At 38.5% G+C, this 24,780-nt stretch overlaps 1 protein-coding gene across 1 annotated transcript in view; it reads right to left on the reverse strand.

The window, feature by feature from the left end:
- Positions 1-24,780, reverse strand: part of exoc4 (exocyst complex component 4) — a 163,617-nt gene that overhangs the window by 121,811 nt on the left and 17,026 nt on the right. Inside the window, exons 6-9 of the mRNA XM_053508669.1 lie at positions 21,392-21,620; positions 19,845-20,019; positions 1,373-1,518; positions 7-95 (exon numbers count right to left, since the gene is read on the reverse strand). Of these exons, the coding sequence (XP_053364644.1) occupies positions 7-95; positions 1,373-1,518; positions 19,845-20,019; positions 21,392-21,620 (639 nt within the window). The remainder of the gene's footprint in view (positions 1-6; positions 96-1,372; positions 1,519-19,844; positions 20,020-21,391; positions 21,621-24,780) is intronic.

Here is a 24,780-nt window from a genome sequence, read left to right on the forward strand (position 1 = left end):
ACTCACCTTGTAGCTCTCCGCTCTTGCTGTAAAGTTCTCGCCGCTGTTCCCGCAGGTACGCGCTCATGCTTATGGCGTGGGACGACGACTCGAACCTGAAAAGAGATCCACGCGTGAGTTTACACAGTCATAATTCATACAGATGAAACACTATCAAGTAACAAATTTGTCACACAGATATTAAAATCTAATTAATTCATGCATCTTAAGTAAGAGCTTTCTCCTGATTAGAAGTTTATCCTGAATTGATGTGACACCAGACTACGCTGACATACATGCAGTACAGCACACCTGGTCTGATCTAACAGCAAGTTAGGGTAACCGGTCGGCTTGACTCCGGCGCCATATTGAAACCATTTTGAAAGATTTCAAATATACATTTGTGCATACTTCTAATGTTTCATCTTTTTCATTCACATCTTTTTCTTTCTTCCATTTCTAAATAATCCATGTCCCAAAAACCCACTTGTTTTTAAACTTGTTAATCCTCTCCAGCAACTGTTTATCTGCAATTCGCGTAGTGACGGTGCTAGCTGAAAGAGGAACCTGTGCTGTCTTTTTAACTGCAGCCTCTCCTAGAAGTTCACAGCAAAAGGTCCTTAGCGGCGGTCAGAATCAATTCCTCTCCGATACTTAAAGTCTTCTTCATCTTAGCAATGCGGTTAGGGATGATGTACTCGCATTTGCTGGTGTGGTGGCCCTCAGTAATTGCTTCTGTCCTTCTTGTTCACATCTTTTCCTCCAAAGGCTTGTTTTTTAATGCAGGGTGCTTGGTATCCATATGCAAAGCATTTTTTAAGGTTTCATAGCCTAGCCTTTTGCTAGCCTGTGGCCACACACATTATACAGAGCGGGCTTGGTGCGTGAGAATCACCCGGTAGACCCATATGTTAAATAGACCTCCTAATATTGTCTTTAAACTGCAGTATTTTTTTATAGGCTCTTCTTTTACGGTCTCCTTATTGGGCCTTTCGCCCTTTTCAAAGAAACTCTCCAAAAATGTTTGTTTGTTACTCATTTTTTGCTAGCTTGTGGGCTTAATTTGTGATAGACCGTATCACCCAACACAAGACAAGCTTTTTTTTTTTCGAACTTTAAAAAAATAAAATAAAATTTTAAGACTCTGATAATCGATAAAATATTTTTAATCAGTATTTCTGTGCTGTGCGATACCAAATAACAACACTGATATAGAAGACCTAAAGTCCGTGATCTTAATGGGGAACTTATAAATAGTGCTCGGCCTGGGTTCCAACTGCGCTGTATTAATGAATAAAAAATGTACCAAGTGAAATCAAAACTATTTTATACATACTGTTTAATACCTTTAAAAGGTAAGTACACATGAGTACATGAACCTTTGAGTGCTTACTTGAAGAGAGACTGTTTAGGTCGATTTGGTTTCTTCTTGGCGAAAAAAGCTCCGAAGTCCCCGGCGGTGCTCGCGTATGAGAGTTGGGCCGAGGGTTCTGCTGCGCTGCGGGTGTTCTTTACGTCCAGGTAGTCCATCAGGAGAACCTGTCCAGAACATAACACACACGGATAAAGATTCAGGTTGTAGGATTTACGAGTAACAAGTGGATTTTGTGTGAAATCATAAAAACTGAAATGAAGAACGATCTTCATGACCCGGATCGGTCAAACTGAACGATTAAGGGCAAACTCTAGAACGTAGATGTCTGTTAAAATAGGCTTTGATGGATATAAGAGGGAGGGGAGAAAAAAAGTTAAAGTTCGGCAATTTCAAGTGCTCCATAATTTAGTGGCTGAAATGATGTGGTCCATTTGCAACCCCGCATGCTCATGGAAATACATCGGACTCTTAATGGCGTGATTAAATCTGAGAAAAAAAAAAAAAGATTTCACATCTATCAAGCATCATGAATCAGAGACGGCTCTATCTGAGCAGGCCACGTACTCGCCAGTTACCGCGGAGTCAGTGTATTAATTACTAATGACCATCTGATTCACTGACAGACTCGAGCTGAGCGTGTAAACCACCCCCCACCCCCCAAACTTAATTAAATGCCAAAGGCTGCCTGATGAAGGGGCTTCAGCCTACTTAAATTACATGGCACTGAATTTTGCAGGAAATGAAGTCTTAAGAGCAACCAAAGTAGACAAGAAAAAAAAAAAGAATGCAGACAGAGGAAAAGAATCTGAGAGTCAAATCGACAGAATGCGCCGGAGCGAAGAACTTCTCCTGTGTGTGAAAAAGTAACCGGAATCGATGATGTTATTTGCCAGACCAAACAAGTCCTGAACGAATGGCCGTACAAAATGAGTCAATGAACTGATGTGAAGTTTTGTTTTCCTTCAAGCATTCTTGGGACAAAAAAAAAAAGTACAAAGTATTGACCCATGAGATCTCCCGCTACCAAGCTCTGAGCTTTCTCCATCATATCCTTGGGCCATCATTAACATCCCGCTAGCTTTCTGTATGGAATCAGACATCGCTGAGAATATGAAAGATAGGCAAAAACAGTCAGGAAAAAAAAAAAAAAGTCCTCATATTGCATTTACCATAGCTATCTTTCAGCTGGAGCTACAAAAATTTGCAACTGTGAAGTTTAGATCCCAAAGTCACCTTTATTGCAAGATGTTATTAAAGAACGTTTCATGCTGGGAACAGCATGAGCCAGGCGTTCCAACACTTCAATAGAGTCTGTGCATACAATATTTTTTTTCCCCACTTTTGAATAAAGAACAAAACAACTGATTGATCTTCAAAGCTAGGGTCACGGTAGATCTGGTGCCTATCCCAGGAATCCTGGACATAAAGTGAGGAAACAGCAAGGACTGAAAAAAAAAAAAAAAGGTAAAACAGCACGTGTCACTGAGTTAAAGTTTTGAAAACTTGCCAAAATTGTTTTAACTAAAAAAAAATTATTATTTCAAAAATCACAGCTAATGATATACTTAATGTGTTAAGGTTAAGGTCAATAAATATGGTATATTCCTCTAAAATGGCAAAAAAAATATATATATATTTGAAATGTTTACATTTCTGGTGAATGAAGGCATAAAAGACTTCAAGCACAGTACAGTGATTAGACTCTTAGCTGGAGTAAAGCATTTTAACACTCCTGATCTTGCTTCAAGCCATTTCCACATGTTTGAGTCATTAAAGGTGTTCCTGGGAGGCCGGACACTTTCTACCTTGATGGTATCCAAGCACTAGTGAAACAGTGGGATAAGTGCATTGAAAATTTATTTGCATAAAAAAAAAACCTTGGCTCGTCTTGCAGAACACTGGCAATAGCAATTTTTTTATATAACTTCTCAGGGCCATTTTTTTTTTTTATTTGTTTGCTCCTTATCACTTTAATAACTTTTCATGTTTCACTGGTTCCACATGAACTCATCTCAGTTCTCCATTATAGCATGGCTTTAAATGCAGGGGTAAATGCAAGGGTGACTTCCTTCTGTTTATCACACGTGGCTTTAGATAAAAGGTAAATAAATAAATAAATAAATATGGGAAAACTTTAATGAAGTGCCACAAATAAAAGACGCATTGATTGGGACGTCGTTGAGAATCACAGCCTCTCACCCGTTTAATAAAAGCTTTGATAAAGAGCCCCAATTGACCTTTCGGGAGAAGGGGAAAGAAATCATCGGCTATTCTTTGCCATAAAGAAAATACCCAATCCCCTATGAACCCCACCATCGTGCTTTTGCTGGCTATTTTTAAACATTTTGTAATAGCCGGTTTTAACACAGGAGAGAAAGAAAAACGAGACGAGGAAAATCTATATTCAAGGTTTGTTCCAAGAAAAGAGCAGACGACCCTGGATGAAATGGCAAACGCTTTTACACTTCAGACGAAACACTCTGCCTGAATCCTAGAGTCTACACCTAGACATTTTTGGGGGCGGGGCTCATAATCGTAGGTTTGCTTTCGAAAATTCCTCTCGACTGTGGATTGATTTCACGATTCCAGGTTTGCAAAGTGGTAGGTGTAAGGTTTATCCGTCAGATCTTGTTTTATCGTTTTGCTTTTGGTTCCAACACTTGAGAAGTAAAAAAAAAACAGCATTTTAGGATGTGTAGGAACAACTGGGGAAAAAAGGACTTGTTCGTTTACGAAGACTTTCCCCCAGAAGAAGATGTTTTTTTTCGTGATGTTATAAGTCCAAGCACTTGAACCGCACCTTAAAAGAGAGCTCATTACAGTGCTCAGGTCGCTGAAACAGGAAGTGACATGACACGTTGCACCGATCACATTCGATTCTTCATGTAAGGAGCCTTGCACCAAGGTTCAGTGGAGGTGCACCCCAGACCATTATTTCCAAGAGGGCCAGCGATCGGACCACTCTTGGGCTCCAAAACAGCTTTCATATCCTTCACAAAGTACACACCAGCACAAAGGCTGAAAAAAAAGCACAAAGCATCCCTAGTTACAAGACTGGATTGTGTGAGAGCGTCCTTGTCGCAGTACACTTAGCATTTTATTTCAATGGGATTGCAGGTCTGTACGCTCAGGCAAAGGTTAATCAAAATTAAGCCCTAAAAAATATCAATAAAAAAGCCCCTGTAGTTTGTCATGAAAGCGGCGTCCTTAACGTAATGAGTGCAGAAAAGCAGCCCTCTCCCAGTCTATTAGCCAACAAATCAGGATAATTAAATCAGAGCACAGTGCTGAAGGAGTTTCAGGTGTGTACATGCACTCCGAACGTCAAGCACCAATAAAGTGCATTAAGAAATTAAAGAAAATGACGAGGCTTATTTCCTCATGCTTCACCCCAATCCAAAGTGAAAAGGAAATTGCATTTGCTTCCAATTTGTCCTTGAAGATGAAAAAAGTTTCCATAAAAAAAATAAAAAAAATGTTTCATCATCTCTGGGCCTTTGTGACTATAGCTGTGACTGAGATCACATTGTGATTCCATTTCACTGAATTATAATGTTGCAGCTAGTGGAGAAAAATAATAGAAAAAAATAAATAAATAAAACTGAAATATTGTGGGAAATAAAAAAAAAAAACACAATCTCTGCCTAACCATTTCAGAAAATATGGCAAAGATGGCAGTCCCCCTATGTATGTGCTTCGCATGGTCAAAGTATCAAACCTGTAACTTTCAGACACTGTAAAATTTTCAGAACACAGGTGTAGATGCTTTAAGGTTTTTCTGTTAAATAAGAGTTTGGTTGTATTGTTAACTTCAGAAGTTTAGCTGTCTCACACTCGAGGTCATACTGATGTACTGAATAGCGGCATGGCTGTGATGCAGTTGCAGGCATGATGGCACACCGGAGTACCAAAGATATCACAGATGTGTTGATATTCAGTACAACAGCATGACCTTGAGTGTAATATTGCTTTTATACAAAACACTATTTATTATCAACAGATGATGTTTTTTCTGTTTATTTAACCAGTTAACCAGTTGCTCCATATGGTGGAACTAACTAACCACGACTGGCAGAGCTGGCGACTGACATTTAGTGTAGATAACAGGGGTGAAAGTTTTAGTACTGTGTATCCAAATGGTGAGGAGAATAAATAATGGAGGTGGTGGACAGTCCTGAGAAACTTCACGAGATTTACCTTTTTCACAGCACTCTTTCAAAAGTTATCGTTAAGCTAAACACCATTACAGAGCATGATTTTTCGTCTTGGAAACATTGCTAAGCTAAGATATACAATCCAAAACCAGCGCAAACGTTGTTTCCCATCAACTATTAGAATAGTATGCTGGAGGCTGAGGTTGCAGTAGATGCATTACCAAGCTCCAGACAGTCCAGTCAGTCTTTAGAAGAATAAAAGGTTTAATGTGCATATTCTCTATTTGATTTGCACAGACTCCCTATAAAATTCAGCAGTGACTATAATATGGTATGATATAATAATATTTGGTCTATTATGATCCCACGCGTCTGTTTCCACCAAAAGGTACAGGATGTTTATCAGTACCTAAGATAATGAAGATCATTGCTGGCCGTACAGCCTTTTCCTAAAAATGCACATAGCTCTGCAACAACCTGCTACTTAGTATTTGGGACTCTTTAAAACTCTCTTGGGTAAACATCAAGTCCTTTAGCCAATATTAGGTGCAGACGCTGATGCAGAATATAATGTGAAAAGATATATATTTTTTTTTTTAATGCCCCACGTCTGAAGTGTATTATTAAACACACCTGGTATTGCTTTGCTAGTGTGTGAACCCTGAAACTGCTTGCACATAGAACAGCATTCTGCAGAATAAATTCCTCATTAGGTAAAAATATATGATACACAGTGTACTCACTGGTAGTCAAAATATCAGTGACAAAGCTGATGGCTGAAATACAGCTTTGCAAGCAGGTAATTTTTTTGGGGGGGTAGAAAAAAATTGTTTAATTACATACAAATTGCTTAATGGAAAAGCCACATATTTTTCCATATCTGATCATTCATTCTAAATAAATAATAATACAGTTCACCACAATCAACTTCTGCCCTTTATGGACTCCCTTAATTGTGGTCCTTTATTATCATGACAACCATTCCTTGCAACATTATTCTTTAATGTTAAGTCTCAACACAAACTACAAACAAACAAAATTTCTTGACCATATTATTACACTTTCTGACTTGCCCTTTTTTGCTATGTCTCCAAAGAATGATCCCGCCAAAATACTACAAATCTGTACCAGCTGGGATCATATAAAAACTCTTCCATTCTTATCCCAGGACTTTAACTCACAACCTCCTTAAAAAGTCTGTCATAGCATGCCTTTCAACACACTCAGTGCTGTTTGTTTTTACTCTTCCTCGCCTGTACACCGGAATGATTTATAATCCCACACTCCAGGTTCAACTTGAAGAGGCTAAGTTCCCTAGAGCCTGATTTGACTCGAGGTTTCTACTTCCTGAGTTTTCTTACAGAGTTTTCCCCATGCTCCTGCCACCTCTAATTCTAGTCGTGTAAAGGTATTTATTATTAAATCTCTGTACAATTAAACGTAAATGTAACCAAATTAAATGTCTCACACTAAACAAATGAGACACAGCGTTCTGAGCTTGCACCTATGGGTGACAAAAGATCACATGTAGGAACAGTTAAGCTTCTTAATTTGGCGCTTTCCTCAGCGATTAATGGTGACATTTCAAAAGGATAATTATCATCATGAGCCACGGTGCACGAACTTCGCCATACTATCGAATGCAACATTACACGCTGCTCTAATTACAACATCCAGCTGACATAAATCTGCAGGCTTTAATGCAATTAATTAATCATCAAAACATAGCACAAAGTAAAAAAAAAAAAAAAAAAGGAGAATTTTTTTTACCGTTTAACAAGAGTCGACTCCAGAACTAGATCAATATTTAGAAAACAGTTTTTTGTAAGCCAAAATTTAACCTGTGTAGCCACTCAGAGTTAAACGTAGTTAGCTGTGCTTCGCTAGCATTATCTGATAACAATGCTGGAATTCTGATGGAGTCCGGTTGGGCCAGAACTTTCACTGGACTACTCAGTCTCTATTTTATTGCTGGCTCTGATGAGTTTTAAAAGCTATTAGGAATGAAATAAAGAAATTCTTTACATTATTAAAACACAGATGAGAAAATACTACCAAATGCTAAATTGGTTTCTTCAGTTGTTTTGCAACTCAGTTAGTACATGCATCCAAGTACATTCACTGTGGACAGGAGCGCATGTGGTTAGATCATCAAACATTGGCAACTATTTAAGTCGCCATCTGGAGTCCTGCAAATAGTAACACCTGAACACCTCTAGACAATAATTTCCTTTTGCATTTGTCATTTTAATAGAATAATAGCATTTTATTTTAAAGAAATTACCTAAAAGTATTTAAAATAAAGGCAAAGAAATGTCCAGTACTTACAAACCATTTGGGCTTAAATTAACATTCGCAATTAACATTCTCCGTTATTATTATTCAGAGGAAATAGTGAGAATTACACAAGCATTCTAATTAAACAGATTTACTGTATAAATAAAGAATCTGATAGCATGTACCTTAATTTTACGTCAACAAAATTAACATGATAAAATAGTTGTTGTAAAAGATCATTTCAAAGCCTTCTACATAATATAAAATTTGCTAATTTATGCAATGGGCATCAATATAAAGTCAATTGTATACGCTTTAAAAAAAAATAGGTGTCAAATCATTAAATGTGAAAAAATTATAATTTTTTAAAATCACACTGTTTTTGTTGCACAATATTGTGACTCTGATTATCAATTTTATGCTAAGCTTCTTTGTACCTTTTAATACAACGCCATTTTAAACCCTTTGTTTTGGTGGCCCTGTGAAACTCTGACATAATGACACAGTCTGCAACATAAAAAAACCTGAGCGTTTTCACACTGTAGACGATAAAAAAACCTGCAACTACTTAGCACAATCTGTTAATGAGTACTGCTGCGTATTACAAGTCATGCTATGAAATATAAGGTGTTAATTGTAGCCTTTTATTATAGGGTTACTCCAGAGAGCAAAGGTGTGTGTCAGTTAATATATACTGTACAAACATAATTATTTAATTGCATTCAAACATAATTTAGACTAGAAGACAACTTGAAACACAGTACTTAAAATAGAAATATAGCAGCGTTAAAAAACCATAATACACTGTCCATACGGAAAACAGGAGAAAATATAAAAGTAACTGCACGATTCATAACCTAGTATTGATTACACAGCACTTCCCAACATTCATATTTACACTGCCTCGGGCAAGACAGTGAAATGACACACTGATTAAAATGTTAAAGCGACAACGAAAACGTGACTACGTCATCTTTAATTAAAAACCAATCAATCAGATGAGCGGTTCATTTCTGCCTCGCTGTCGTTACGTTACACTCCCGCTATGTACCAGTGACGGATGCGTGAATATTTAAACATGTTTTACGATTCATAATGTGCACACAGTGTCATTTTGTCTACTTTGGTTTCATCAGCATCAGGGATAAGATACGCATTCTAGAAAAATCTAACAAAATTAGGTCTGAATTAGTATTTGTACTTTCAGGGAAGCATATTTCTTAAGGTAAAATTTAAAGTTTACTCCAAACACAGCTCCTATGCAACTCTCTCACATTCTGAATGAAGTAAATCCAAAACACACAAAAGAATTCTGTTATGAAAACTCGTTCATAAGTCCAGTTTGTTCGTAAGTCCACCAACCATGGTCTAGAATACTAACAAAACCTGCTATACACAAAACATTACAGCACAGTGTTCTTTAGAGTCGTGCTGATGATTGAACTGTTTATTTAAAAGAAGGTCCATTCTCTTAAGTATTTTCTTTATCGCCGCTTATTCACGGTCGCTTCCGGACATCCTGGGATGCACGATGCACGTACGGGGCAATGTACGCCGGACACATGATCTAACGCATGTTTGTATCTTTTAAAGTTTGTAACTTGAATGTTCATACATTCGAGTTACAATGTAGTGGATGTAGGTAGGGGATTGTATGTAGGGGATTTACTGTACATGCTTTTTGATGTGCACTGTACTTAACCAGCTTCAACAAATGTTTACCATACGCTATCACTGGTTAATTTGTACACCAAAGCAACCTGAAGGGCAAAACAGACTAACAGACTAGATCTGACTCAAATCAGATCCATTTTATGAAGGATTATGTATGCCTATTTATGGAAAGACATTGTATTTTGTTCAATAAGACAATATCTACACTGATCTCTTTAGTCTGGCAGGTGGGAAAGCATTGATTTATATTTTGAGGTACATAACAGTCTAGACCTCGGCTGGCCTGGTGGGTCCTCTTGCTGGACCACATGCAATTTTGCTCTAGAGAGTGAAATTCCAGGAGATCAATAATTTTTGAAATACTAAAAATACTCCGGAACCGACAACCATGCCGCAGTCAGTAGGAATAAACATATTAGTAGGTGACGTGATGAAAATTCATTTAAAATTTTTTTTAAAGGGGTAGAATTTAGTATTATTCAAAAGTAGTGATCGCATTTTCCAGCAACAGTTCCAATTCCGGAGTAATTTGACTGGATGAGAGGCGTTCCGAGTGGTGATATACAGCATAACAGCACTGGAATGTTTAACTAAATGGATCACTCCATGTCACAGGTACTCTAACAATTGTTAATTACACTAGATGTCAATTGCCAGCATGGGTGAGTAGGTCTGTACAGTCCCCAGTGACTTGGAAAGAGAAACCCAAAACCCACATTTAAAACCAGAAACACTTTCAGCAAGACCACGCATATGATAATGTCACCTTAAACAACACGCCATCTCTGTCGTAGGTATTTCTAAATCCTTCCGAATTGCCCATGAACCCTCCAGGCTGGTTTATTCGCGCCTAAGACGAGGTACAAAGCTTACTAGCTTCTAACACAAGGCTGAAATATCCCAAATTTCTCTTTAACCTCAAGAGCACTACTTGGTGTATAAAACAAAGGGACTGTTAACTCTAGCACACTAGCTTTACATTTAATGCTATGGGATTCAACCTCAGAACCATTAGTTAACATTTTTTTTCAAAGTAGAATAAGTGAAAAAGTAAAATAAGAGTAGAATAAGATTTTTAAAGTAGAATAAGTGAATCTCATAAGTTTCTCAGACCTGCCCACCACCTGAGTCTGAGACTATCCACCACTTCCATGGTTAACATTTATTCTCCTCACCTTTCAGCGACATAGCACTGGTAAGCACTTAAAACTAAGTTCACCCTGTTAATTAAACTAACTGCTGGTCTCCAGCTCTGCCAGTCGTGGAAGGATATGTGCTGGCGGAGCAAAATAATCTAACATATAGAATATATAACAATAGAATAAATAGCATGTTGTGACATCACATAAATGTATTTGTAGTAACAGTAATTACTAGCAGTAGTAGGAGTAGTACTTTGAGAAACAAAAAATCATTTTGTAGGAGCATAACTAAATTGGAAATAAGATTTACTCTAAGTAGAGTTGTTGTAGAAATAGCATTTCAAAATACAGTCAACCCTCACAAAGTCGCGGTTAGGAATTCACAGCCTCATTTGTTCACGGATTTTCCCTAGAACCTAATAACTAATAATTGTTAGTGGAAAACCCTGCAATTTCGCGGAAACCGTAAATATATGTTTCTATGGCTTTTTTTCATGGCAATATGTAATTTTTTATGCATTTTAACGCTAAACTACCATAACTTTGTGACATAAAGGGTTGTTGTTGTTTTTTTACCACATCCAAAATCTGAGATTTTTCACAATTTGTGGTTGCTCTAGGACCTGCGAATTCCTGGTAGTAACGGTACTAGTACTGTGCACTAGTGATTAGTAGTAGCAGTTCTAGATTGGTGCTAGTATTCAACAGCAGGAGAAGTGGTGGCATTTAGCAGTATGTAGAAGTAGCTGTGGTAATGAATAGTAGTGGCGAGAACATTCTCCAGTAATACCAGCCGGTATTGGCACCTTAGAAAATCATCTGCGTGTGACTAATGAAATCCTGGTTGTGGAAAAAAGTGAGCAATAAATAAATAAATCACATCCTCCGATGCACCGTCTGTAAATTTGCTTCTGCTCTGAACTCTACTAATGTATCTCATTTTCATAAATTTAGCTAACTCACCATAATGTGTTGTACAATTTGCGTGATTAACAGGTCGAGTCTCCCAGCGCCGTGTCTCACTTTAGTCATTATCAAATAATGACTCACCACATTTACACACAGACTGATGTGTTCGTCTCGACGTCGCCCGAATACAGCTGCGAGAGAAACTTCTCGAGCTTATTACTACAGAGTACTGAATACCGAAATGTTCAATTTAATTCTTTGACTGTAAAGTACAAAAGGTTCAAGAAGGACCTTGCATTGATCTTTAGCTTTTCTTCTCCTTTCATCTCAGAGAATTTTTTTTCCTTGCCCTTGCTTTTTGAGGATAATATTTAAATACTGGAAATGTTCTATCAAGAACTTATGTACAGTACAGTATATCTATATAGTACCCTTGTGACAGTGTCTATTGATGAAGGGCTATATTATACAATTCCATTTCATTCAAGAACCGAACAGCCTTGTATGTACAAATATATATTTGTTATCTATTGTACAAACCTATTATACTAAAGAATACACGCCCTCCATGATTCATGAAGCATTTTCTTCCATTTTGAAGTCTTTCTATTCAAATACTCTCATTAGCGAGATTAGAAGAGCATTAGAATTCCAGTCGCCGCTTCCTAGAGCGGCCGGCACAAACTGAGTCATTTGAGAGACACACACATGCCAAAACAAAAATGCGTGATTATGGCCGTAATTAATGAATTTCGAGAGCTGCACTTTTCAAAAGGACATCCAGCAGGCTTTGGGTGAATAGCCTGAGGAGAGAGAGAGAGAGATGGAGGAGCGTGGGCCTTCGAGCGCTCCAAGACGGAAAGAAATTTACCACACACTGCTGCAATTATTTAACTCTGTAGGGAACTCTCACGAGTCTTACGAGTGTGATGCGGACTAAAGTCATTTACAATACATCATTTAGACTAAAGCACAATAATGCGTTTAGCTGCCATGTGTCTGCTGTTTACACACACCAACGGAGTGGCAATTTAGCTTTTTTTCCACCCACGGGTCTTAGTAGCACTGACATGCGAGGAAAAGGCATCAGACCGGTTACTCCAAGGAAATGCGGCTCAAGCTACGTCTAAACAACTTGTCAGAATGGATCATTTGTAACGTCCTTGTGTTTTGTTTTGTTTTTTCGCTCTCCTGCTTGTTCTCAGTTCATCTAGTTCTGCTGCTCAGACCAGGAGAGCGCACACACACACTCAAAACAGAAGTTCAGGTGTGTCTTTTCCAGTGACATTCTCACAAACGTCTCTGTTCCATCGATGCATCAGTGTGAAAGAGCGAGACGTCGCATCGAGCCTATGAGTCATGAAATGTCAAGCGATTTAAAAAAAAAAAAAAAAACAATGACTGAACTGCGCACAAAAAGAAGAGAGTCAACACGACTCCTTCAAACTGTGCTTAAATGAAAGTGCTATAAGGAGCCTGACTGAGTCAGAGCGCGTTAATGATGGAATAAAGCTTTAAGCCTGCGGTTCAAAGCATCTCTTACACCTCCTCCTCCTCGCTTAACTTCTGTTCTGTTTACAAATATATTTATGTTCTCAGTTCATTAGGCACAGTATAAGGCTGGACTCTGTCGCCTCGGGTTTCACCGACATCTGGATCAGAAATTATCAGGCAAGCGTTTGTCAGATAGACATCAAAAGCAATTTAGAAAAGGTGACTCCAAGTTTTTTATTCATCTTATATAAACCTTGTTTCTTCTTTGAAGGTCGTGTATATTACTGTTTCTTAAACAAATTAGTACAGATGTCAGAATTCTCCAAAGTGTGTTAATAATCTCACAATCTCCCATTGTGTCACTCCTTTTCTAAACATGGTATTTCAAGTGTCTATGTAAATGAGCTACACCTCTGTAGAGAAGTGTATAGCTGAGCAACAAGACGGGGGAGGGGCCATTTTTATTATATGAGGTCACAATATAATAAACAGAATGGGGATGAAACAGAATACAAATGATTGTAAATGAACTTATGATGTTCGGTTATTCATCCTTACTACCTGCCTGGTACGGGTCTCGAAAGTTTAAGCTAGCCTGCTAAATATTATGAAATAGAGTGCGAATCTTGAGAAGAAAGCCAAAGTGATGTAGCTGAGGTTGAGGAACCATCAGCGCCAGAATTCACCACACGGACTTGAGGAAGTACATCTGCTTTAAGCCACACCCAGTGAGTGAATAATTTGAACACAAATACAAATTTTCGAGCCAAGGCACCAATAAAAGAGGAAAACCTTTAGGCATCTTTTAAATGACCGAACAGGGCACAGTTAGGAGTACGAGAAGGACTCAGGAGGAGACCGACAAAGAGAACTGATCACGTTTTTCTCTCATCCTTCCACCCAGAAGTGTCATGTCTCCTGTTCGTGCTAAAAGGTCAATGCTCATCATGCCTCTCTTCCTTTCTCAGGAGGGGAAACGGAGGAAGACAGATTGAACCTGGACGAGAAGCAGAATGAAAGTGAGAGAGGCAGTGAAAGGGAGAGAGAAAGATAACAAGATCCCGGCTAAGTACTGGACGAACAGGAGGTTATCGACGTGTGAACGTGTCCGCTGTGCCCGTGGCTCATTCTCACCTTAGACAGAGTTTCATTAAGCTTTTCCCTTTTAAAAAAAGAGATCATCAGTACATCCGGTGGAGCTAGAAGAGTAGACTAGACCGTCTGTCTGTCTGTCTGTCTATACCTCGGAGGCAGAAATATACACCACCTATTTTGCTGCCTTATTAAATAATTAGTGTAAACATCATTAAACCCTGGTGCTATTGAAGGCATAAGAGACCAACCCCATTGATGAATTCAGGGTTCTGATTGGTCAGATTTCTTTTTCTATAATATCAGCTCCGACAGTAGTGCAACAAATCACACTGTTTCTGTAGTAACAACAGAGAAAAATACAAATACTAAAAAATACTTCACAACAATGCAATACCGAAAAAAACATAGAAAGACGTCTATGGAACATTTGTGGAAGGAGTCTCCAGTGTCAGAGGTAAACCTTTTTCTATTTAAGTTTTTAAGGTTTTATGGAATTACAATACAAGAGAACCAAGAAACAGAGGCTGTTCCATAGTTTTACATAACATGCAATTTTTTATCTCTTAATAAACAGAAGAAACTCCTTGAGGAAGCTACATGTAACATACCTAACACTGGCCTAATCAGTTAATTACAGAATTTTCCTGGAGAAATTGTAAAGTATGGATGTAATTGTGCATCAGGACAAATGTTTGGGGTTTTTTTTGTTGTTGTTTTTTTTTACATCGTTTGCCAAAAAGCGTTATACAAATAAAACTGAATTTAACTGAAATTGCATCGCTTCAACTATGCAATCTGAAATCGATTAATTCTTAGTTCGCACGGTTCCCAAGTTACAAGCTTTTATACAGTCTTTGAGTCCGATGTGTGTGTGTGAGAGAGTGTGCTTTAGCCCGGGAAGGCGACTGTGCTGATTCTGAAAGGTACAACTTGGGAACTGCTCGTGCTACAGCTTTAGTGATTTAATTGCTTGAAAAAGAAGACTTTAAGTATGCTTTATGTGAAGTTTGTCTTGTTAACCCTAAAAAATGTGGTCACGGAAGCAATTTTAAGAAAATTTTGTTTCTTTACATTAAGAAGTTCTATGCATTTCTATGATAATAATCAGTTTTGAGTCAGGTCACTGTGTAAGGTTGACCAACCGCCTCCGTTTTTATTTAATTTTTTTTTTTGTAGAAGACCTGGCTGAACTTTTGTACTTTTGTGTAGGTGTGGGCAAAAATGAGGGAGAATCTGTGAGAGAAATAAAGAGTAGTTGTTTTTTTGCTAAGTCACTGTCTCTACACTCGAAATGTTGCATTTAATTTTTATTGTTGTCTGGTTGTGTGGTTATGATCTGTATTATGTGATGTTGTATGATATGTTTTGTGTATTGTAGATGAGGTTTCTCTATTTTTAGTATTTTTACTTAAACTTTAAAGTGTTGCCTTTCTTGGCCAGGGACCATTTGAAAAAGAGACTATAGTCTCAATATGATTTCCCCTGGTTAAATAAAGGAAAAAAAAAAAAAAAAATACCCATGTATTTTAAAAGAGGGTTTATTTTGATTTATTCATTTATTAATTTTTTTTGGATTGTCATAATTTATTTCATTATATGTTTTGTTTCCTGATCAAACCAAAGCATGAGCGCAATATGGCCACGGGAGCAAATGGGTTGGGTGCAGGACCCAATCGAATCCTCATTATAATCTTTTTCCCAACCGAGAATTTTTCAATTACACCTGGCTGAAAGTTTTAAATTAAGTTTTGTTAGAAGGATATGGCTGTTTGGTTAAAATCTTTAAAACAGAAAAGCCGTCCATCTGATTCCTCAAGATATTAATAGTGGGCGATTTCTGTGTCTGGGTGTATATGATGGGGTGATTGGGCTGTACGAAAATAAAAAAAAAATAAAAGTGTGATAATGATAGTATTAGCACCCAAAGACACCATTTTCTTCTATGAATAAATTGCCATAAGACACTAATAAAAAAATGTATCTTAAGTTATAACATGAAAGGAAAAAGCCTCATCTTTTACCTGAAGGTCTTGTGTTTGTGGCGTTTTACATCACCTAAAACCGCTGTTATCTTCGTACCCCAGTAATACCAGCTCCACTACAGCCTCCTTTATCATAATCCATTTTGTCACTGACATGAGATCAGTTTTTGTCTTTCTCTGGGTGTATACGACACTGTACGTGCTGATCTACTGTACATATAGCTTAAGGCAGCTGGTGCTTAATCATCATCATCAGAAGCGTACCAAGCCTGCCAAGCTGTCTCTGTCGTTTACATTAAAAAAGAGGATGAAAAGAGGAGTAATACAACTGACTAAATGTAAAAAAAAAAAAAGCTCATTTCTCTTTACAAGAATTCTAATAGAGAGATTATATTAAGAGCCATCAGTGACAGCTGAGTGTAAACTGTGAGATTTGTAGAAATTGAAACACACACAAAAACACACATACAAAAAAACAATCCAACTCGCTCTTTTTTTTTTTTTGATAAAGCTTTAGTATTTAAAGCTCGGCAGATACTGCACAATATCAAGCAAATAAAACAAGGTTCTTCTTCTACCGTAGTCTGTCTGCGTTCCGTCTACTGTTTCATTTTATTTTTAATGTATATAGTTCTTGAAATTGCCCCGTTTTAGAAGTTGCTCTGCTAATTGTGTTGTACATTACGATGAAAATAAAGGCTTCTTCGTTTTTCATTTTTTGGTCGACTAAATTTAGCGACACCCGGAGCATTAGACAATATCGAAACTCATGTGATAAAAAAAAAAATACATTTTTTCATTTTATTTAGCAGCCACCTCTTGCGAGTCACCTCTATTTTCCCAGAGTGTCTCCCTGATAGACGATCAATGCCGTCTGTAATTAAACTGCAATCATCGGTGTGTGTTTTACGGTGTAAAATGGCTAATAAATCACTTCATGACATGCTGTTGCAGACTAATAATCAATTTTTTGGTGAGTGGTCACAGTAAAATTCTCCTCTTTTCCTCACGCCACCCCCGTACAGCATTCCTGACCTTTAAATACTTTTATCCATGCCTTTTATCCCGCTTTGCCGTGTGTGTGTGTGTGTGTGTTTTAATGGATTACCAACAGAACCACATTTCCATGACTTCATACTCAATCCATTAGTTACACGTCATCAGTACGAAATGAAAAATAAAACCTGAACCTCTGCTCAACCTGAGAGGGGTCAAAGATGTGGTTTTTCAGTCCCTTCCAACACACTTCACATGTGTGAGGTGTGTGTGTATGTACGTGTATGTGTGTGTGTGTGTGTTGCTGGGTAACTCCTCGTCTCGGCTGATGGAGTGATGACGAACCCATTTACTCATTCTCTGCCTCCACAGCCACTCTCCTCCCTTCATTTCCTTCCACTGCTCTCCTGAACGAACACACACACACACACACACACACACACACACACACACAAAGAAACAGCCTCCATCTCTCTAGAGATGAATGTAATAAAACACAGAAAGAGATGAGGAACTGCAGGAACGAGAGAGGAAAAGAGAAACCATGCGACGTTTATTTATCATTTAATGTTCTAGACACGGGGAGGCCTCTTAAACACTTTTGAGAGAACGAGAGAGAGAAATAGATAGATAGATCAGATAGATAGATAGATAGATAGATAGATAGATAGATAGATAGATAGATAGATAGATAAATGTAGAGAGGGAGATAAAGAAACAGAAACAGAAAAAGAAAAGAGAAACAGACAAATAAATAGACAGACAGATTGATAGATACTGTAGACTACATTGCCCATCCAAAAATTTGAATTCAGGTGTTCCAATCATTCCCATGGTTACAGGTGTATATAAAAGACCACTTCTACAAACACTTGTGAAAGAATGTGTCGCTCTCAGGAGCTCAGTGAATTCCAGCATGGTACCGTGATAGGACGTCACCTGTGCGATCAGTCCAGTCATGAAATTTCCTTGCCACTTAGTCCTTGTTCACACGGGCGTTTTTCTGGCGTTCGTAGCGTCCGGTGAGCGTGGATGAAGCGATGAGTGTTTTCTACACATAGGATCAATGAGAGTGTTCACACGGGCTTTGGTGACGTGCGTTTGTCCGACTGCGCGTTTATACGTCGTTTAAAAAACGTTGCATGCAGCTTTTTCTTGGTGTTCAAATCTCAGCGAACGCAAGGAAACCACTTCTAGTCCGTTTTTTTCTGCGTACATTTTACGCTTCGGAGGACCGGATATATCCCATGATCCTACATGCTATACATAGGGAAATTTTCGCATTTCCTCATAAACCACAAAAAAATTCCTTTAATCCGACGTTGTGCTTTTTTCTCTTCCTATGTCGCCGTATTATTTTTTTATATTTTTTTATATATTATAAATAAATTAATTTAATTTAATTAATTTAATTTAATAAACATATTTAATTACAATTTTTAAAACAAGAAGATTCATGTGTAGAAGTCAACCGAGTGCCACTACAAAACGCAACATAAACGTCTAGGGCGTTCAGAGCGAGTTCGTTTATCCAAAAATTTTACGCCCGTATGAACAAGACCTTAATATTCCACAGTCAACTGTTAATTGCAAGCAATTTTGAACGACAGCGACTCAGCAACGAAGTGTAAAATCACAGATCAATCACAGAGTGAGCGGATGCTGAGACTCATAGTGCACAGAGGTCGCCAACTTTCTGCAGAGCCAATGTTCGCTAGAGTGACGAATCTCGCTTTTCTGTCCGCCAAACTGACGGATGAGAAGAACCAGGAGAACGATACTTGTCTGACTGCGTTAAGCCAAGTCTAAAGATTGGTGGAGGAAGGGATATGAGGTAGGGTTGTGTTTTAGGAGTTGGGCTCGGCCTCCTACTTTTACTGAAAGGAACTCTTGATCCTTCAGTATACCAGGACATTTTGGACAATTTCATTTGGGGACAGCCCCCTTCCTGTTCCAACGAGACTGCGCACCAATGCACAAAGCAAAGTGGAGGCAAAAGTGTTGTGGAAGAACTTAAAGGAAGGATAGAGAAAAGGGGTTTAATAAAAACAGAAGGATGGGAAGAAGAAAACAAAGAAAGAAAAACAGAGACAAGGATAGAGAGACAGAGAGAGAGAGAGAGAGAGAGAGAGAGACCGAGAGAGAGGGAGAGATTCTTGGGGACCTATAAAATGCACACAAGGACACACAAACTCACACAACAAAAAAGGACGCAAGGACACACACACATGCACACTGTCACACACACACACACACACAAACACACACTATCACACAGAGTCTCACACACTGTGCATGGCATCGTTTATCACATGATGCTCAACGGGGTTCTGTGGCAGCTGCTAACCTCACCTGTCTATCAATCTGCCACTACACTCCGTCTCTCTGTCTCACACACACACACACACACACACACACACACACACACACACCGTTCAGAATTAGCAGGCTCTAATTAAGCGAGGTGTGGAGAGTGTAAGAGAAGCTCTGCGCTGCACTCCGCGCTACACCTGACTCCTGTAACTGCACCGTGTGTGTGTGTGTGTGTGTGTGTAACAGGTTTACACTCCGCCTAGTTACTTCTGGCCGGCCCTAGGGTCACGTGATGGACGTGCGTGTGAGATAAATCCCTCATGGTATGTTTAATCTTTAAGCTGTTTTAGTTTTAGTGTAACAGGACAATCAGGGTATCATCACCTGCGCGGATCTCGATACGGTTTAATAATAAAAATAATAAAAATAAATGATTAATGAATCATCAGCTGACCTGGAGCACGGTCTGGATCTTGGCGGAGACGTCAGCCTGCTCGTAGAGCTTGATGCCCTCGTGAGCGCCGCTGGGAGACACCACGATCTGCTGCAGATGGTTCAGGACGACGCTGTGAGCCTGAGCGACGGCGTTAAACTTGTCGAACAGCAGCTCGAGCAGTTCCAGGAGCAGCCTGAGGGGGGCAGCACACAGAGAGAAAGAGAGAGAGGATTAATACAAGTCGAAGCGACCTTCATCATGACATCACCTCCTCTTCTTCTTGATATGATCCGAGCGTCCGCGCTGTCGTTCAGGCGCTCGAGTGAAGCCTCAGAGACGCCTCCAGCTGAACTGAAAGGCCCCGGAAGTTTCTAATGAACACAGAGACAGAAGGGTGTTGACAGGATCTCCCTGCTGAGCGGCAGCAGATGTTCACCAACAACAATTAGCGACATCTGTCAAGCTCGCCCAGGCCGCTGGAGGGACCAACATCTGTCTGAGCTTTGTCTTCAGGTGGCACGCTGGGACACTTCTGGAGGACACGGATCTCACAAAGCTGCCTCGCTCGCATGATAGGAAAGAAAAATAAGAGGGAAAAAAAGCAGGAGACAAAAAAAAAAAAAAAAAGGGTTGGGACTCCACACACACACACACACACACACACATACACACACAAAGAGAGAGACACACACACTCAGAGAGACGCACACACATACACACACACACACACTCAGAGGGAGACACATACACACACACACACACATACACACACACTCAGAGACACATACACACACGCACTCAGAGAGACACGCATACACACACACTCAAGGACTCTGCATTTGCATACACACACTGTGAGAGACAGGCATTCGCACACACATACACACTCTCAGAGACAGAATTTGATTAAATGGAGGTTGACCGTAGACCACGAAGAATTAAAATATTTCTCTACACTAAACTTTTGAGAACCTACGCAAAGTTTTTTAAATCTTTACTTTATGTTCATTACGGGGAAGGCTAGGGAAAGGCTAGTACTTGGAAATGAAACAGTACGCAGACGTAGCGGTGTGAGATTCAAGACCAGAAAACCCTTTACGTTTCCCACCGCAATAAAGAAACAGAGCGTAATATCCGACTGCGAGGGTTTTCCGATATTCCGCGCGGGCTGTAATGAAGCGCGGGAGCGTCAGAATGCAGAGAGAAGCGAGAGAATAATAACGGCTTGAGAGCGCCGAGTTCATTTCTGGCCTGGGTAAGTGCTCTCTTAAGTGCCATCATTATCTCCCTTCTCTTTCCACTGCTTTTGTTTCTCTCCGCTACTCGTGATACTTAAGAAAATGCAGGCTGGGGTAAGTTTATGGATTACGCCATTTGTCTAAATGAGGGAGTTATGAATAAGACGTGAGAATGGATACCATCGATCCCACAAGGTTGAACAAGAAAGAGTGAGTGAAGGAGCAGAGGGGGGAGGAAAAAAAAACTCAAATGGACCGAAAAAATAACTCTTAAGAGAACAGTTTTATATATATATTTATAAAATCGCTTCACTCGGCGGGTTGTACCTTGGCTGGTTGTCCTGCACCAGGATTTCCCCCCTCTGGTAGGCGTGGTCTGCGATCTGGGTGGTGGACCTTTTAAGGATCTGCTTGAGCTCCGGTTCCAGGCGCTCCATGATGGCGTTGATGGTCTCGGGGATCTTCTTGAGTTTGGCCAAAGCTTTGATCAGGATCCCCATGAACTCGGCGCTGTTCTCTTCTGGGTCGGCGTCCAGATCGTCCTGCAAATCCCGAACTACATAACGCACACGAAGGACAGCGGTTAGAGACGTAGTAGTGTGTTCTGAAAGTGATGAGTATATATACAAGGAGTGGACCAATCATAATAAAAGTTTGTCAATTACTTCCATGTATCTGCTACCCAGACTACAAATTTAAAAAGAAAGAAAAAAAGAAAGAAAAAAGAGGGATAAAAACAAAGACAGACAGACCGACAGACAGGTAGATAGTCGAGACAGATATGCTACGCATCTCTCCACCCCTGATTACCATCATCAAAACTTTATCCTTTAATTAATGTCTTAAGTAAGTTTATTTGTATTTTGATTATTTAGAAGAAATATTATTTTACAACTTTTCCCCTGAAAAATGACCACTACAAAGAAAAAAAATTGTAAGATCTTAAAAATTAATGTACATAGTTGCAGCATGATGGTCGTTTACAAACTTTTTTTAATTATTAAAAAAATATTTTTTTATAGTATACAGTGTGCATATTATATCATCATCTCACAAAATTATATTAATTCATTCATCTTCTATACCGATTGATCCAGTATACAGGGTGCCAAGGGGGACTGGAAGGATGTCTATTTAAATATCCTTTGTTAAATATAAAGGTTTAAGAGACACTTTCTCACACCAAATTTGTTTTAAACACCAATAAGTATCTTTATTTAAAATCAAAACCAATCCCCTCGGTATTAGGTATTAGTATGTGTATTTGTATTTCGATTCATACACGTTCCGTACAATTTATAATAATTCATCTGATTGTGTAAAGCTGCTTTGCGACAATATCAATTGTTAAAAGCGATATGTAAATAAAATTGAATTGAATTTAATAGTACATTTCTCGCTAACTAGATTTTTTTTTTGATGTTCATTCGCAGCTCAAGTTATTTATCGACTTACGCTACTTGAACAAAGCAATATGTTTAAGTATTAAATATTGAACCGTGCTATAAAACATAAGCTTTACCAAGACTAGTGGGAAGCTATCACAAAAAAATTGCATGATGCACAGCACTATATACTCTATACACATTTAATTTATCGTTTTTTATCTATTGTTACGATACTACATAACACACTCTCCAAACCTGATTCCTGTCCAAATTCTACGCCTTTCCCACTTCTCCAGTCGCTACGTTACAATTCAATTTTTTTTAATTCTCAGTCCCTGTTAATTTCTCTCGATGCACCAAATGTTTATGGCAATTTGATAAACTTTGTCAACTGTAGTTTGCACAATAATTACCACAATTATCACCTAAAAGAGGAACATCGAGGCCATTAGAGAGAACAGTGGGTGACAAAAGGAAGAACCCCCTCGGCACTGAGAGAAAGCACTTTTCTTTTACTGGCAGCATTCTATTACACCTGAAGTACCAGCAGCCTCGCTAATTGCACGCTTTTCACGCAGCGCTGGAATAAAGTGCCGTTAGCGCGAGAATTACCTTGGCCCGGGGTGTTCTTTGGCAAAAAAAAAAAAGAAGCAATTAAAAGAAAAGTAATGAACTGATGGGCAGCAACAAGACGTACAGGGAGAAAAGAGCAGTTAGGACACCTTCTAAAATAAAAAAAAATAAAAAACGTTTTTAATTCGCAGAAGGTGGATTTATAAAAAAAAAAAGAAAAGATTTTTTACTATATTTCTTAAAATATTTATTATTATTTTATTCATTTTAATTTAGTGCGTCATTATTTTTATCAAAATCATCTTTATAGTACTTTCATAGCACAACAATAATTCTTGTGCATTACTATATACCTTGCTCATGTTTGCATTTTCAGATGAGTAAAAAATACTTAAAGAAAAAAAATCAGAGCTCTGTTAAGTGGAAACACCACTTCTATCTCATGATGCACTGACATTCAGCATATATCATTGCTAGCTAAAAGGCTGAAACACAAAGCTAAACTAAAGATTTAAAAAGCTCTCACAGGAAAATGCAAAGTGTCATTTTAATATGAAACTATGCCTATAAACAGGGGTAACATTAATGTGTACGCATTCACAGCAGCTCCTTAGTGCCTTATTTTTGTGCTATCGTTTGTCCATGAATTTTGAACTTAAAAAAAAAAAAACTACATATGTTACAGTAACGCTTCCTAAAAAGCACACACTTTTTCCTGCACCCTGTGCTGTGGGGTTTGGTGTTTTCCAGTGATTAACATTACACCAAATTTTATTTTGTGTACTTTTATATGAACAACAAACTCAATGATGTACTTAAACATAATGCAAAAGCTCAGAAATAAATTAGTTTATTTGTTTTTAGATCATAACGTAATCATTATTTCTAAAAGTTTTCAAAGTAAAACTTTAATTGAAAAAGCTAATTAATTAAACAAACATTAATTTATCATGATGTCAGGACAGATTACTGGCATCCAAGCCCAGAGGGCTCGAGAGGACAGCTTGAGTGTAAATAAGGGAATTAGCTAACAAGTCAGTGAAATGAGCATTGTAATAATTGTGCTTGTGTTTAATCTAAGAGCTCTGGGACAGCAGATGTGGGAGAAGAAGACAGCGGTGGGTAGGATGGCGGAGCTGATAAAAGCAGCAGGGTCCCCCAGAGGAGGCGAGCCCACACAGGGCTAACGAGGCCTTCGCCCCCACTGCGCCGACAGCTCACGCTGCTTAATAACCCCAGAACAGGGAGGCCCCGCACACGGTACAGCTGTTACTGCAACACAATATGACGGTATCTCCATTAAACATGTGGAAACCGGAGGAGGCTGATGCGTACGTTATGTCATGGTACGTCTGTAAATGGGTTTCCTCACTAAAAGGCCTTTATTCTTCTCACTACAGACCTCACTCACCATGACAGAAATGAAGGAGGGTGTTCCGGTTTTAAGTTTTTAGGACATGTATTAGTCCAAAATTGTTATACAAGGGAGTTCTGATTACAATAAAAGAAAATGAAAAACCTGAAAATATATTTTTTATAGATTACATTTTTTGTTTTTTAAAAAGCAAGAATCTTTCAGAAATCTTTGAAGACGTATTATATTTTATTAGAAATCTAACAACTTTTAGTCTTTAAATGTTTTTCATATTGCAATAAAAAAAATTATTAGTCAAATTAATTCTGAATTTTTTTATATATTTGTTAAAAGATCTAAAGACATCAAAAAAGATTTTTTATATATAGTTTAATATATTT

The sequence above is a fragment of the Clarias gariepinus genome, chromosome 12, assembly GCF_024256425.1.
Source record: "Clarias gariepinus isolate MV-2021 ecotype Netherlands chromosome 12, CGAR_prim_01v2, whole genome shotgun sequence".
NCBI lineage: Eukaryota > Metazoa > Chordata > Actinopteri > Siluriformes > Clariidae > Clarias > Clarias gariepinus.